Source organism: Xenopus laevis, chromosome 4L (assembly GCF_017654675.1).
Source record: "Xenopus laevis strain J_2021 chromosome 4L, Xenopus_laevis_v10.1, whole genome shotgun sequence".
Classification (NCBI taxonomy): domain Eukaryota; kingdom Metazoa; phylum Chordata; class Amphibia; order Anura; family Pipidae; genus Xenopus; species Xenopus laevis.
In genome coordinates this window covers 75,112,442-75,128,487 of record NC_054377.1, presented here as the reverse complement: position 1 = coordinate 75,128,487, position 16,046 = coordinate 75,112,442, and the positions used below count along the sequence as shown (strand labels likewise).

General features: G+C 36.6%; 1 protein-coding gene across 1 annotated transcript in view; it reads right to left on the bottom strand.

Annotated features, from left to right (window-relative positions):
• Positions 1-3,343: 3,343 nt before the first annotated feature.
• zzz3.L (zinc finger, ZZ-type containing 3 L homeolog) overlaps positions 3,344-16,046 on the bottom strand; it is a 35,425-nt gene continuing 22,722 nt past the window's right edge. Inside the window, exons 4-12 of the mRNA XM_018258185.2 lie at positions 15,059-15,206; positions 13,499-13,617; positions 13,264-13,332; positions 11,257-11,358; positions 10,589-10,684; positions 9,865-10,014; positions 8,089-8,223; positions 6,453-6,553; positions 3,344-4,935 (exon numbers count right to left, since the gene is read on the bottom strand). Coding sequence (XP_018113674.1) covers positions 4,791-4,935; positions 6,453-6,553; positions 8,089-8,223; positions 9,865-10,014; positions 10,589-10,684; positions 11,257-11,358; positions 13,264-13,332; positions 13,499-13,617; positions 15,059-15,206 — 1,065 coding nt within the window. The 3' untranslated portion in view covers positions 3,344-4,790. The remainder of the gene's footprint in view (positions 4,936-6,452; positions 6,554-8,088; positions 8,224-9,864; positions 10,015-10,588; positions 10,685-11,256; positions 11,359-13,263; positions 13,333-13,498; positions 13,618-15,058; positions 15,207-16,046) is intronic.

The window sequence follows — 16,046 nt, the reverse complement described above, 5'->3', positions numbered from 1 at the left end:
GTTTTTTTTAAAGAGACAGTACTTCGACTATCGAATGGTCGAATAGTCAAACGATTTTTACTTCGAATCCTTCGATTCAAAGTCGTAGTCGAAGGTCGAAGTAGCCCATTCGATGGTCTAAGTAGCCCAAAAAATACTTCGAAATTCAAAGTTTTTTTACTTCGAATCCTTCACTTGAATTTAGTGAATCGGCCCCTTAGTGTCAGTATCACTTTAAAGGAGAAGGGAAATCAGCAATCACTGGTGGATACCAAAATGTAGGCTCTCCCCTCCCCCCAGTGATTGTATTCACCTACAAGTTACCCCAGGCCGGTGGTCCTGAAAATTTCACTGGCCCAGCAATCCTCTTCCTGCTTCTTTCTGCAGTAGATTGAAAAGTCACATTTTAGCAAAACTGCCGGTTCTTTCAATACTGCGCACGTTGTCTGCCCTGGGATTTTGAAGAAAAAAAGAAGTGGAAGAAGAAGATAGCTCTGTGGTACTCAAAAAGAACCCTGGGGCGGGGCAGTTTTCTACTAACATGATGAGCAGGGGGATCAGGTAAGTGAATACACTCACTTGGAAGTTCCTTATTTTGGCATCCCCAAGTAATTGTGACTTTCCTTCTAAACTCTGTATTAGCTGAAAACAAATTGCTGATTAGTTGCCATGGGTAAATGCACTGATGCAACTTCTTACCTTAGTTCATAAATGATTACCAGGGTATATCTATAAGTTTTGAGTGAAACTGTCAAGAGAGAGTGTACAGTTCCCTTAAGGCACTCCTGGTTGGTTCTATCAAAGTGAAAATAAGAAGAAATTGTTACAATGGGCTACACAGCAAAAGGGAAAGAATAGCACCAATGCTTTGCCAAATGGAACGGTTATAATGCAAAGCAAAAAATGCTTTTTGTTGGTCAAAATAAATCTCATACATTATGTTTTGTCATTAAAAGCATCTCTGGTTTTTTTAATTGGGAGTAAAAAAACAATTAAAGGAAAACTATACCCCCCAAAATGAACACTTGAACAACATAGTTTATATCAAATTAAGTGGCATATAAAAGAATCTTATCAAACTGATATATATATATATATATATATATATATATATATATATAAAAGTAAATCTTTTACATCTCTTGCCTTGAGCCACTATTTTGTGTTAGTCTGTGTGCTGCCTCACAGATCACCTGACCAGAAATACAACACTAACAGGAAGAAGTGTGGAAGCAAAAGACAGGTCACATGAGCCAATTAACAGACAAGAGTTCTAACATTTTTGGTATGTTTGTGTGCACCGTGAATCCTACGATCCCAGGAGGTGGCCCTTGTATTTTAAAATGGCAGTTTTCTATTTAGGATTACCCAATGGCACATACTACTAATTATTATGAAAATGGTTTATTTACATGAAGCAGGGTTTTACATATGAGCTGTTTTATGGAATATATATTTTTTAGAGACCTAAATTGTTTAGGGGGTATAGTTTTCCTGTAAGAGTGGCATGGCATAGAAATGTCCTTAGATCATACAGCATGGTTTATGATGTCACACTAAAGGCAGTTGTTTTGGCATCTGGACATTCAGAATCCAGAAGGAGAAATGGGGATATGACTGGAAGATGTGCAAATTGCTTTGTCCTGAGGAAAAGGACATAAATAATTTACATGTTGTCACTTCAATGAAATTACACGTCAATAAATGTGCATGCCAAAAAAATCCATGCTGCGTACCATGTTGACGTATGTTGTACTCTAATGATTGCCTACTGTGTTGTTGAATATTCAAAACGGCTTTGCCTCCCTTACTGTAAGAACACCATTGTTTCCAACCTCATACACACTGAATGTATATTTTGACCTTTGAAAGACTGTGCAGCTGCTCATCATCATTTCTCCCTTATAATACTTTGTATTTAGTAAACGTTCTCTAATATGGATATTCATACAAGAAAAATGCCGTTATCAAAATGCCACTTGGACACGTATTCATCCTGGTCACGGACTATTAATGATCTCAGTGTTACATTGTCTTCATTGAACAAAGGAATACAGTCTGAAGATCTCGGATTGAAGCAATGGGACCATGTATGATTTCAGCCATGATTTCATAGTTCTCCCCAAACTCCAAAAACATACAGATAGAAGATTTAGATTGTAAGCTCCACTGGAACAGGGAACAATGTATATTCTCTCTGCAAAATGCTGCGTTATTTAAAGGCTAATCGATTATAGTTCTGAAAACACGTATAGTCCATAAACGCACAAGACCAATATTTAGTATGGATATTCAAAATCACCATGAAATCCATTCAATGACCTGTATAAAGGTATGAACAATGGAGCTCCTTGGTGACTTCCAGTATCTAATGAGACTTCATTTGTTCCCTGTCACAATAGAGTTTAAGGGGGTATGCTCTTACATTTTCTGTAAGGTAAATTAGATATACTTTAAGTAAATTAGATCTACTTAGAGGGGTTGAAAAATATGTCCACCTTCTATGATGAAACATCACTTCTTTGTAGCCTTGTCCCTTTATTTGGACATTGAACTTTTTAATGACTTCTCACAGGCTAACAGTTTACAAGAGCTGGTGGTACGTTAGGCTCTGTATGATCAAAGACCAATCATCGCTTGCAATTGTAAAGCCATTAAAAACAAATGTACCCTTGCTGTATTCAGCCACATGTGTTTTGGTCACCCTGTTCTGTACCTGTCAGTGCCTGAGAAGCCCAGCCCAACTGGCAGTTCTGGACAGTATTCGGCAATTTCAGACAAGAACTCAAAAGAAATATTTTTACCTTACAGAGACATATTCTAAATATTTCAGTGAAAAAGAGAGATTTAAACTTGTCTGTCACTTTAAAATTTGATGCATTTGGCTTCTATCGTCTACCTGCAGTCTGCCATACTTGTAAAAACCTACCTTGTTACTATTGTGACCCCCTGACTGCACAGCCATGAAAGAACAGCATCTGAGAGCAATGCTGCCCAATCACACAAATCAACAAATAAAGAGCAATTCATTCTACCTGATGATTGCATGAAAAATATGAAGTGGCAAGGTGTTTTTGTGCATTGCTCTACCGCTGCCATGGTTTGCCTGATGTGGATTATTGCCACACACCTTAAAGAAAGCTGGTTCCAAATTGTGTTGCTATTTTGTTGTTTATTTCAGTAACCGGTTTCCTTGATATAGCATCAACTGCATCCCACTGCCACCCTTCAATTTAAGCCTGCATGACTGATGCAACATAAGCTGAACATGTATTTGTTAAAACACAAAAAAAACTGAAAAAGTGCAGACTATGTAATTTATATATTGCTTATATAAATATATAAATAAAATAAAAATTCACTGTTTGGTATGAATCGTCATTTATTGCATATGAGTGGGAATCCCAATGGATGTTTTGTGGCAGACTGAAACTATAGCGAATTTGATTTGTACCTGCCATGTCATATTTAAAACATAAAGAGACACCAAGAATGACTATGGAGCTTTGATGTATCAACAGATGGTACTCATACAGTTTATTTCTCACAGTTCTCCTGACAATTGATTATTATGAACATACTTTGTACGCAAAAAAAGGGAGTGAAAAAAAAAAGGGAGGAGAAAAGAAAAACATACAAAAATGAAACCATGACTCTTTCAGAGGGCTTAGTAGTTATCTGCTATTAGACTCCAAGCAACAAGCTTAACCTGCATGATTGCATGAGGTCTCCCAACAAAACTGCAAGCCCCCAGAATTTTGTGGGCTTGAAGAATGGACACCGAAAACAAAAAAACACAGCAGTATAAAAGACAGCATGTGAACCCCATCTAGCTCATTGCTTAGATTCTGTGTGATCACTTGCTTAAATATTAATAAAAATACAATCTTTCATGGATTTTGTGCAGACTACAAAAGAGGAAAACTACAAGACATATATAGGACTCCAATTAGGCAGTTTTCTCGGATGAGCTGCGGTGACTATCGCAGGAATTCAGAGGCAGAAGGCTGTGTATTTGATTTCAGAAAATGACGACTAAAGGAAGGTTAAGTGTTAGACTTCACACAGTTACTACAACTGGCACTTTTTCACCATATTTTGTACACATCACATGATCATCGGAACATTACATTTAAAAAATATATTTGAGTGAAAATCTTGACATTCACACACACCACGAGCTGGTTAGAGAAGCAGCAACAGGCCCCCGCACTGTAGTGCTTCGTTGTAGGTAAATAATCTGTGTCTGTGATTAAAAGCAGCTCATATTTCAAGCAAAGACCTGCGTTAGTCCAAAAGTGGGTAACTGGTTTTTAAACAGTAAATCCTCCAAGCAAAACACTGTGATTGGTTTAAAACCTCCTCAAAATGTCAGTTTCTGTGCAAAAGAATATTTTCACAGCAAAACTGCAAGCTAGTAAACTGGTTTTAATATAAATAGTTCACATTTTTTTGATTATTTCTTTACTGTAGCCTTTGGAAAGAGAGTTATCTGTAACAGCGTACTTAGATTTCTTTTTCTCGTGTGTTCCCTGATACGGACCATCTGAAATAACATGGTGAAAAGATAAAGCTCCAAGTGAAATCATCCTCCTGCGCACATGGAATGTTCGGCTGCTGTGCAGGGACCTGGAACAGGCACAACGCAGGATTGCAAAATGATGGCTCCTTCTGAGAAGGTCTCATGCTGTGAGCAGTATTTCTAAGAAAGTTGTGTATCTTCACACTCTGAAAACTGAACGGACAATTCTGCTGCCCCATGTTCCTGGACAAGATGCCAAGCCCATTCTATTTGTTTTGTCCAAGTCACGTCATCTGTTGGCTGGAAAGTAGTTTGGATCAAGATAATTGTAATTGGTGTTGTGGGGCATGCAGTAGTCTCTGTCTAGGAATGTCTCTGCTTTATAAAAAGGCTCCAAGTGGTGGTCCTCTTTGTGGGTCTCTGTTTCACATAAACTGGAAAATACCAAACAAAAAAAGGCAAAAAACGGTTTTGCCATGTTAAACTGGTGCCGTTTAATTTACAGTAGATTTTTAATTATGAATAGCCATTAACATCACAGAGAGCTCCATATTCATTCACATTCATTCACACACAATGTACTATAAATCTGCACTGCTGAAAAATGTGCCATCATTTCTTAAAACAAAAAAATAGCATTCCTTAAAAAAAAAAATTCGCTTTCCTTACTACTGTGGGATTGGAAGTCTAGGGGGGTCCTGGGTAAACCACCAATGAAAGCAGAGCTACTACAAGGGATACGGTAATGGGAAAACATGTTTTCAATATACATCAGTTAATATTGCTGCTCCAGCAGACTTTTGCACTTCAAAAGAGAAAATTTTTTTTTTTAATATTTAATTTTGAAATCTGACATGGGGCTAGACATATTGTCAGTTTCCCAGGTGCACTAAGTCATGTGACTTAACTTCAATCACCCTTTATTGCTGCACTGCAAGGTGGCGTGATATCACCCCCCGCCCCCCGCAGCCTAGCAATAGAACAATGGAACGGTAACCAGATAACAGCTCCCTGGTAGATATAAGAACGTCACTCAATAGTAAATATCCATGTCCCACTGTGACTCAGTTATACTAAGTAGGAGAAGCAATAGCCTGCCTGAAAGCAGTTCCATCCTAAAGTGCTGGCTCTTTCTGAAAGCACATGACCAGGCAAAATGACACAAGGTGGCTGCCTACACACCAAATACAAAAAAAATACACTTGTAGGATTAGGAATTAAAATTTACATGGCATAGTAAATTATTTACTGTGTAATTTAGAAATAAAGACATGATAAAAATAATGACAGAATCCCTTTAAGTTTTCATATTGTCCCACAGGCTCTCAACTGGACTGAGAATTGGGCTTTCACTGGGCCATTGTAGCACATTGACCTTTTTGTTCTCGAGTCACTTTAATATTACTTTGTTCTTGTACTTGGGATCGCTGTCCTACTGAAAGATGCTTTTACCTAAGCTTCAACTTTTTAAGTAGACAAACAGATTCTCTTGTAGTATTTCCCTGTATTTGTCCCCAACTATTTACAGGATTACCAGTCCCTGGTAATTAAATACAGACCGCTCGCACAAAGCTACTACCTTCATTCTTTCCTTGCAGGTATGGTGTTTAAAGTAAAGGCAGAGTTTGATTTGAGTCAGATGAGCTGCTTTGAACTTTGGCCAAAAAAATCTAATTATAACAAGCAAATTCATCATGATCAGCACAACATGATTTTACCAGTTGTTACAATCCGCTCTAGTGCAAGTCCATGTATAGTCACCCTACAAGATAGGACCACAGAACTGTTTTCAAGCAATGTTCCACAACTCCACACTGCACCCTTCTTTACAGAACAGTTGCCAAATACTATGTAACTGGAGCTGTGATAAAATTTACTTTTTAAATGTTATTTCAATTCATAAACGTTTTTATGAAATAGGTCATGTCCAGACCAAGACAATACAACTTACCAATCAGAGCATGAATCACAGAAATCCACTGACATTTGAGGTGGGCAGTCCTGACAGTGCCACCGAATACCCTGAATGGGTTCAGTTCCGCAGTTATCACACTGTAAGACACAGAATTATTTTAGCAATGTAGATCTTTATAGCAGTAATCATTTAAGTTCCTAGTGCACCCAAGCAAATCTGCATACACATACAAATTTAAATTTATGTTATACTACAACTCACAATATAAGTAACTCTATCACCCCAATCAGGGCATTAAGGCTGCATCTTAGTTACACAGAGGCAGAGTTACAGAATTCCATGAGATATGTAGAAAGTGTTTAGGACTTACCAAAATATTTTCCTTGACAGAGGTGGTAAACAAAATACTCTATGGTCATATGAATCAACGGCAGAAATTGGATTAGTCATGAAAATGTATTAAAAGGATTTGTGTTAAAGTGATACTGACACTAAAAATGTTATTTTCAAAATATTAATCAACATTAAAAGTTACCTATAGGTGTTTTTCAATGATTGTTCTGCTTTTGTAAGTAATTGTCACTTGAAGTTCCTAAACCTGACTGTTTTGCCAACCTGACTGTCCCTTCTTAACCTGTCAGTTAAGAGTTTCTAATGCTAACAGACTACTGCTGCACAAATATGGCAGCCCCCTCATAGAGGAAAAGGTAGTAAGAAAGGTAATGTAAAAGCATCAGGCAAAAACTTTTCTGGCAAAATTATAAATAGCATTCAAAGATAATGTTATGATAGATAATAAAAATGGTTATTTTCGGATGTCAGTCTGTATTTAATATTGCAAGTTATAGATCTTTATTGCTATCAACACTGGAGGGATCAACTGCCTTTTCAAGAATTAATATCGTCAATATATCTTTCTATGAAGTTGCAAATGTTACTGCGTTATTCTGGCAACACCAGCTGGTCAATTTTGGAACTGCAAAATGGATGCAATGTTTTGAAGGATGTAAAGTCGAAACCTTTTAAGCTATTCAGTCCAGTCCTCAAGCTTGTTAACTGTAAATACAGACCATGTTTCAATAGCTCTGCTTAACAGGGCCCACATCAAGAAAAGTATGAAAAGCTCATCCAGTGGCCACAAAAAAGGAAATCCTTAATATGGATATGATGAAGGGAGGTTGTACCCCCCGAAGCGGTGCTTTCCCCACTGCAGAAAAACTTGTGTGTGTGGATCCATGAACTAAGACTTTTGCGAAATGATTTAAAAAGTAACAACCAGGAGATAGCAAATGCTGCTTTCAAAAACAACCGTTTTTTACAAATAACTTTGAAAGCACAGAAATGTTTTACTAAATGTATATTTAAAAAGTGCTTTGAATTAGGTTTTCTTTTATTAGGCAAATTTATATTTTGGGGCTGATTTGCCCTTTAAGTGTATTGGTAGTAAGCAATTGATGCTATATCATTGACAAGATTCTTTATAAATTTCTTTATAACCTTGCGTTGCTGTATCCCCCACACTTCATGATCCTAATAATTAATTCTTTTGACATGAATAGGTGGTAAAATACTTTCAGGAATGGCATTTAAAAAATATTCCAGAGCCTCCTTTTCTGTTCAGTGAGATCATTGCGGCTAGTTAGCGTGAGTTACCTTTATGTCAGAAACTTACTTTGAAGCCAACGTGTTGTACAAAGCCACTCTGAGTCTGCATCTGACGTAGTTTTTGTTTTTTCAATTTCTTTAACTCAAGGAGCTCTTTATATTCTGCTAGGCCATGGCAATCAACATGAATATCTTCATCATCCTAAAAAATAAAAAAAGATGTACTAAGCAAGCCACTCTTTTAATAACATGCATTTATATCAGCATTGAACAGGAAATGAACAGTACAAAGGAAATTAGCTTTTTCTATGAAAGGGAAGGTAGGTTTTACATTATTTTCCTTCAGTTGTGCCGACAATAATATTGCAGATCACGCTGAACAAAATAAAGCAAGTAGTAGAACAGAATTTAAATGAACAGCCAACAGCCTATTCAAAAAAGGATCCTGTTCTCAGCCTTAAAACTACAGGCCAGTTAGTCTGACGTCAGTGGTAGGAAAACTTTTTAAAGGGTTAATAAAGGATAAGATACTGGACTTTATAGCAAATGATAATACCATGAGTGTGTGCCAGAATTGTTTTATACGTAATAGATCTTGCCAGACTAACTTAATTTCTTTTTATGAAAAGGTAAGCAGGGACCTCGATTCTGGGATGGCAGTGGATGTGATTTACTTAGACTTTGCTAAAGCATTTGATACAGTGCCACACAAAAGGTTACTGGTTAAATTAAGGAATGTTGGCCTGGAACATAGTATTTGTGCGACTACAAAGATTGGTGGTAAATGGAACATTTTCTAATTGTACCAGTGTTGTTAGTGGAGTACCGCAGGGCTCTGTACTAGGTCCCTTGCTTTTCAACTTGTTTATTAATGACCTGGAGGTGGGCATTGAAAGTACTGTTTCTATTTATGCAGATGATACTAAATTGTGCAGAACTATAGGTTCCATGCAGGATGCTGCCACCTTGCAGAGTGATTTGTCTAAGTTGGGAAACCGGGCAGCAAACTGGAAAATGACGTTCAATGTTGATAAATGCAAGGTTATGCACTTTGGCAAAAATAATATAAAGGCAAGTTATACACTAAATGGCAGTGTGTTGGGAGTTTCCTTAAATGAGAAGGATCTAGGGATTTTTGTAGATAAGTTGTCGAATTCTGGGCAGTGTCATTATGTGGCTACTAAAGCAAAAATAAAGTTCTGTCTTGCATAAAAAAGGGCATTAACTCAAGGGATGAAAACATAATTATGCCTCTTTATAGGTCCCTGGTAAGGCCTCATCTGGAGTATGCAGTGCAGTTTTGGACTCCAGTTCTTAAGAGGGATATAAATGAGCTGGAGAGAGAGTGCAGAGACGGGAAACTAAACTGGTAAAAGGGATGGAAGATTTAAATTAAAAAGGCGCTTGCGAGGGGACATGATTACACTTTGCAAGTACATTAGAGGACATTATAGACATATAGCAGGAGACCTTTTTACCCATAAAGTGGATCACCGTACCAGAGGCCACCCCTTTAGACTAAAAGAAAAGAACTTTCATTTGAAGCAACGTAGGTGGTTCTTCACAGTCAGGACAGTGAGGTTGTGGAATGCACTGCCGGGTGATGTTGTGATGGCTGATTCTATTTATGCCTTTAAGAATGGCTTGGATGATTTTTTGGACAGACAGAATATCAAAGGCTATTGTGATACTAAACTCTATAGTTCGTATAGGTATAGGTAACAATATGTTTTTAAAGATGAAATTATCTGAAATAAACTAGATGTGGTTTCCCAACATAAAAGTTAGATGTTATCCAGTGCTTTACAGAAAGAACTTTAGAACCCTTGTTATAGAATATTACCGATATTTCTTCATCGCCAGCTGCATCTAGGTCTCTGCTATTGAAATGGTCATCTTCTTCATCCATGTACACAGGGGGTTCATGGGACGTCATGAAGGTGGATGGTTTGAAGAGATATTTGTTAAGGGCGTGCTGTCGTTTAGCTGAAGACTAAATGTAAATATGTCTCTATAAGTTTATCATTTTTCATCTTTTTCACATCAAGTACATTTCTACTAGAACGCAAAGCTTATACAACCCCCAAAAAATAAACATATTGCGCTTTTCTTAAGTTTTCAACTTCAAAAGAGATAATATGGCAGAAAAGGCACTTTTGTTTGTCTTTATGTCCAGGCCCAGACTGGCAATCTGTAGATTCTGACAAATGTCAGAGGAGCTACTATATGATGCCAAAGAAACCCACTATTTATTGGGCTGGCGGGGGGCTGTTTTGGCCTCTGTATATTTGTAATGCCAGGGCCTATTTTGACTCCCTTTTCATTATGCTTTAAGACAACTGGCCCTATCCCACTTTAAACATTTTTTCCTTGGTGCTGATTGGGCTACCTTATCCCTCCATGTAGAAGTTTAATTTATAATTCACAGGAATTGCACCTCCCTCCCGCATCCCTTGATCTCAGGTTGTACAATATGGCCCAACAGGCAATGTGACTGGATGCTGCACAAGTTGTTGAACAAGTTCAAATCAATCATGTTATAAACTTTAATAAATTAATTTCCTTACCTTTTTAGCATACATGTATAAATTGGGTGTTCTTCCCGGCACTGGTAAGCCAGCTTTTGTCAATTTTATAAAGTATTTCTGTACTCTACTAGCCACCTAAAAAATAAAATATTCATTCAACAAATGTTTGACACAGATAATTCATACACCTTATCTGTATTCAAGTAAAAAAAAAAAAACAAAACAAAAAGGAGCTTAAAAACAAAAATTATAAGCTTACAATATAAGACAAAAATTGAATACAGATTCTTATTGAGCTACATCGGAACACAGTAAATTTTGCCCTGGTCTCATAACCCAAAAATCACTAGTTAAATTTACTGAGTTACTAGAATAGGAAACATTTGCCCTCATATTTTGCACAGAAAATTGATGAATAGGGTATGGAAAAACAGTTCCTTTGGGAAGCATGATGTTTTGCAGCACACTGCCCAGGCCCTGCCCTGTTTGGCCTTATCAAATACCATGCAATTAAATTGAATGTTGCATTAAATTATGTTTGTAAGGTAACTGAAGAACACACTAACTGCTAGTCATGCATAAGGTTACATACACATTGGCAGCAAGCACATATGCAGCCGTGTTCAATAAATTAACCACAACATAATTTTTTCCATGCACAGATTTAACTCTGGGATGGAGAAGAAAACTTGGCTGTCATAAATTACCTGTTTTGAAGTCCTATTTCCCAATTCATCAGCAATTTTCTGCCATCGCTTAGCTTCCACTTCCTCTGGAGGATACTTCAGAAGTAATCTTTCCAGTTTTTTCTAAAAATGCATAAAAAAAACCATCAATGTTTCTTTCACTCCCATTGCCACCATAACCCCCCCCCCCCAATAATTACAGATGAAGCAGAAATAACTTTTTCCAAATCAAACTGTATCGGTTTGCATACATTAAGAAAAGTTGAATCAAATAAAGGTAGCCTTTCCTGCCAGATCGGAGTCTGAATTGGCTGCCCACTCGGTGGGTCAAACACTGTAGAAGGACCTGAAGCAGGCATTTCATCTGAGGAAGCCCACAAATGACTCAACACCCCAACGTTCTTTAAAGAGGAATGTGTTAAAATTCCTTCAAGTCGATGTGCAAGTTGATGCTGCAAGAGTTACTTTTTGCCCATAACAGACACATCGCTGGTGAAAGCAAATGTTCACACAATTTGCCACACAAATATGTAATATATTTCAATAACAAAAAATCATGTATATGACGATTTGATTAGCTGGATTCTTATGACCTCATTTTAGAACTTGCATTAAAAACCAGCATTTTTATGGCCATATTGATAAAGAAATAATGAAAATTTAAAAGAGCATGCAAACTTTTTAAAAGAGCATGCAAACTTTCAAGCACCACGGCATTAATGAAAAATGATGCAATCTTGTTGAAAAAGATTGTACATATGAAACAAATCAAATTTATAATGATAAAATATGATCGTACACTCAAGACTGGACCCATATACATTTATTTGGTAGTCAAGTCTAGTCTAAAAGAAAAAAAGTTGGCTATATACAGAAAGATTTGTTCTTATTGTCAGCAGATCTTTGCCAGATTTGCCAATAATATGGAGGGCCAAAATCATCTGACTGGCAGGCAAAAATTATAACATGACATGACCTAGACAGACTCATCCAAAGAGGACCACATAAACGACTCATGGGAGTTTTCACACAGGATTTTTAAGCCTACACACAATAAGGAAATAAGACCGGCCACATTTGGACACATACATGAGTCAGCAGACAATACTGCCCAGAGTACGGCAAGTATAAAGATATCAGTGCACAAAAAGACATTAACTTGCTCAATTAATTCTAAAAATAATCTTCAGCTCCACAATTCTATAGTTTTAATAAGAAATGGGGGAAATCTGTGATGCAATATCCAGTTTGCATTAATGTTCTGTAACAGTGGTTTTCCAAGCAGTGTCATGTGAGAAAGATGTTGCTCACCATCCCACTTTGCTCCCATTTGCCTGAAGGTTTATTTTTCAATTTATATCTTGAAGGCAATTTTTAAGGCAGAAAAGCACAAGCAGACTGGCAAAACCCTTATTTGGCGAAGTCTTGAAATATTTTTCGTTCTTGTGTGGCTCCCAGACAATTTTTAAATATGAAAGTAGCTCATGAAAAAAGGGTTGTGGAGCCCTTAACAATTAGCACAATTTTTTTTTTTTTTTTTTAAATCCATGAACTCTATAGCTACCATGATAAAAGAAATAGAAAGGCAAAAAGAATGTCAGGAAATGTTACACAAATCTAAGATTAAATTGATCTCTTAGAATAAAAACGGTATTAATATCTATAGAAGTTTTAATTTGTTCAGGTCATAATACACATTATTTTGTAGTTGTAGGTGTAAAGAAGCTAGCTGCATTCATGTTTCTCAGCACATTGCGTTAGATGTTTCAATACTAAGAAGCATCTGTGTTTCTTTACAGAAAACATACAATAGTTAGAGCGGATATGCAAAGGATCTAGATTATTGTTACAGTAATCAAACTGCTCACTGCAGGGACATTGACAAATGTTCAAGTTCCACGAAGAGAACAATTTTTACTACAGATTGCAAAAAATTGGGGGAAAAAAACGAGGGGATAATGGACAAACTGGTATCAAATTAACATCCACTCAATAACTAAAGACAGAAAACAATTTATTCCCCATTACCTGTTCTTCTACACTCCACAACTGATTAAAGGTCCCAGGCTTGGTCTCCGTACATAGTCTACCTCCTATCTGTATTAAACACAATGGAAAAACAAAATGAAGAGAAATGAAATGGCGAAAACAAAAACCACACATACCCAAATGAATAAACGAAGAAAAAGTTTGTCTAAAAATAATAAATAGAATTATGCAGAACATCTGTTTTCATCTATTCAATATACAATATGCCAGTTACCTGTGAGTGACCACTTGTAGAGCCTTGTTGGTTATCACTCTGGGGTAAAACAGAGTATGAGGCAGTTTCTCTGTCTTTACTGTTCTCTGTATTCCTCTGAGCATTAGCCGATATTCCAACTGAAATGGTAAAATCATTAAAGGGATACTGTTGTGGAAAAACATGTTTTTTTACAAAATGTATCAGTTAATAGTGCTACTACAGCAGAATCCTGCATTGAAATCCGTTTTTCAAAACAAGAAATGGATTTTTTTATATCTAAATTTAAAATTTGCTATGGGGCTAGACATTTTGACATTTCCCAGCTGCCCTCAGGTCATGTGACTTGTGCTCTGATAAACTTCAGTCACACTTTACTGCTGCACTGCAAGTTGGAGTGATGTCATTACCCCTCCCTCCTACAAGCTGCTGTAATGTAAATAGAGCCTTGTCTGCTGAGCCTGTCAATTGAACAATAGGCAGGTATCAAGATAAGCTCCCACTGACACCACTTCAGAAGGACTGAAATAAGATAGTCCTGTGATCACTACTCCCACTTACGTTTAAAAAAAAAAAAAAAAAAAAAAAAAAAAAATTATATATATATATATATATATATATATATATATATATATATATATATATATATATATATATATATATATATATATATATACACACACACACACATACAATTCATTTTGGACACTGAAAAAAATATTTTATATAGATAGTTTATTATATTTGTTTACACAAACATGAATGGCAGAAACACAGGAGTACACTCCCAGGACTGATGACCGGGAATAGAAAAAAAGGATAAAATAAGGAGGACATACTTGAAAACCAGGAAAATTTAATAGGAAGTCTAGGAAGGGTTAAAATAGCTCAGGAGAAAGGAGGCAGTAAGTAGTTAATGTAAAAAGAAGTATTGCTTGCAGGAAAGGAGCGCAGTGTGTGTGAGGTGGATAGCAGAGGGAACTCACAGCTCCTTTACCTCATCTAGTAACCAGTAAAACAAACTAGGAAGGCAGCAAGGAGAGAAAGTTCCCCCCTCCAAAGGAAAGCAAAGATCAAACTTACATAATGGCAGGAGCTTTGATAGTGTCTGTGGGAGGAGGGGCTGCTAGTGCAGCTGTAGAGCAGAACATAGGAAAGTGAAAGTAATTGTTTCCCTGCAAACCATGTGACCTCTCTCCTCCAAACATCACACGCATGGGCAGAGAGGGGAGGGGGAGTATACAGCTAGATTCTCATGTCATAGTGCGACCTGGCTTTTCATTACAGAGTGGCTGCCTCCAAGCACACAGGTAATGCTGTGCCTGCTTTTAGAGCAGCACAGGATGAATGTGTAATGAGCAGAAACGGAAGCCCCCATGACAAAATACAAACTAAAATAATTTATGCATGGATTTGTGGATTAACATTTTATTTGCCAGACAGTGTTTATGGATGTGTGTTTTTTATAAAAATGCAAAAAAAAAAAAAAAATTTTTAAAATGACGACAGATTCCCTTTAAGTCAGGTTAAAGAGACAGGAGTGCATATGCACAAGGAACCAAACTAGGTTTATATACTCACTTTTATCAAAGTTTAATTTTACTCTTCGAGAATTACTCTTTCGTTTTCTTAGTTCTTTTTCAAAGTTTCCAAGCCCTGTCGTATATTGATCCCATGAAACTTCTGGCAACTGGACAATCCTCTGAGGACATGGTATTCCAATATCCACCTAAAGGAATCCGAAAAATCAAGTCGGTAAACTGAAAGTGGCTTCACATATTAACCAACTATCAGTTTTAACCTGGCATCAATTAGCAAATACATGTAAAATTAAGAGGCACATTTATCAATGTTAAAACTTTTACACTAAAACTCACAAACTCTAATTAGATTATTTTGAAATTTACAGTGTCAAGATTTATTGAGTGTAAAAAACTTGCACATAACAAAATGGCATCTAAAAGCTACCGAGCTCATGTAGAAGTCAATGAGAGTTGTCCTAGGCCAAGGCTGTCCAACTGGAGGCCCTCAAACACACTGTATGAAAATTAATTGGCAATCTATATGCTGGACAACAATGCCATAGGCTGAATTTTAGATTTTGGTTTATTTTTCAATCCAAACTTTTCAAAAATAGAATGCGATTACTCTGTGTTAATTTTTTCCTCACATTTCAGGTTTTCATGATTGGAGTTTTTCATAAATAAGCTAACAAATTTAGACTTTACACAGAAAACAAAATTAGTAAAAATATAAATAGATTACTTTTGCCTCTTCATTTAGCACACAACAATATCTCAAAATTTTGAAATACTAGGCCCATTATTTTCTATATATACTTGGCAGACTAATTAAATAATTTCCAATAGCACCTCTATGCTGATAATAATCAAACCTAGCTCTCCTCTAACATTTGTGTGGGTGAGCATTTAGAGAATAGTGATCATAACATGGTCTCCTTTGAGATTCTGTTGCAGAAGCAATTCTATAAGGGAGTAACTAAAACACTAAATTTCAGACGTGCAAACTTTGACAGGATAACGACATCTCTGCAACATATTAAGTGGGA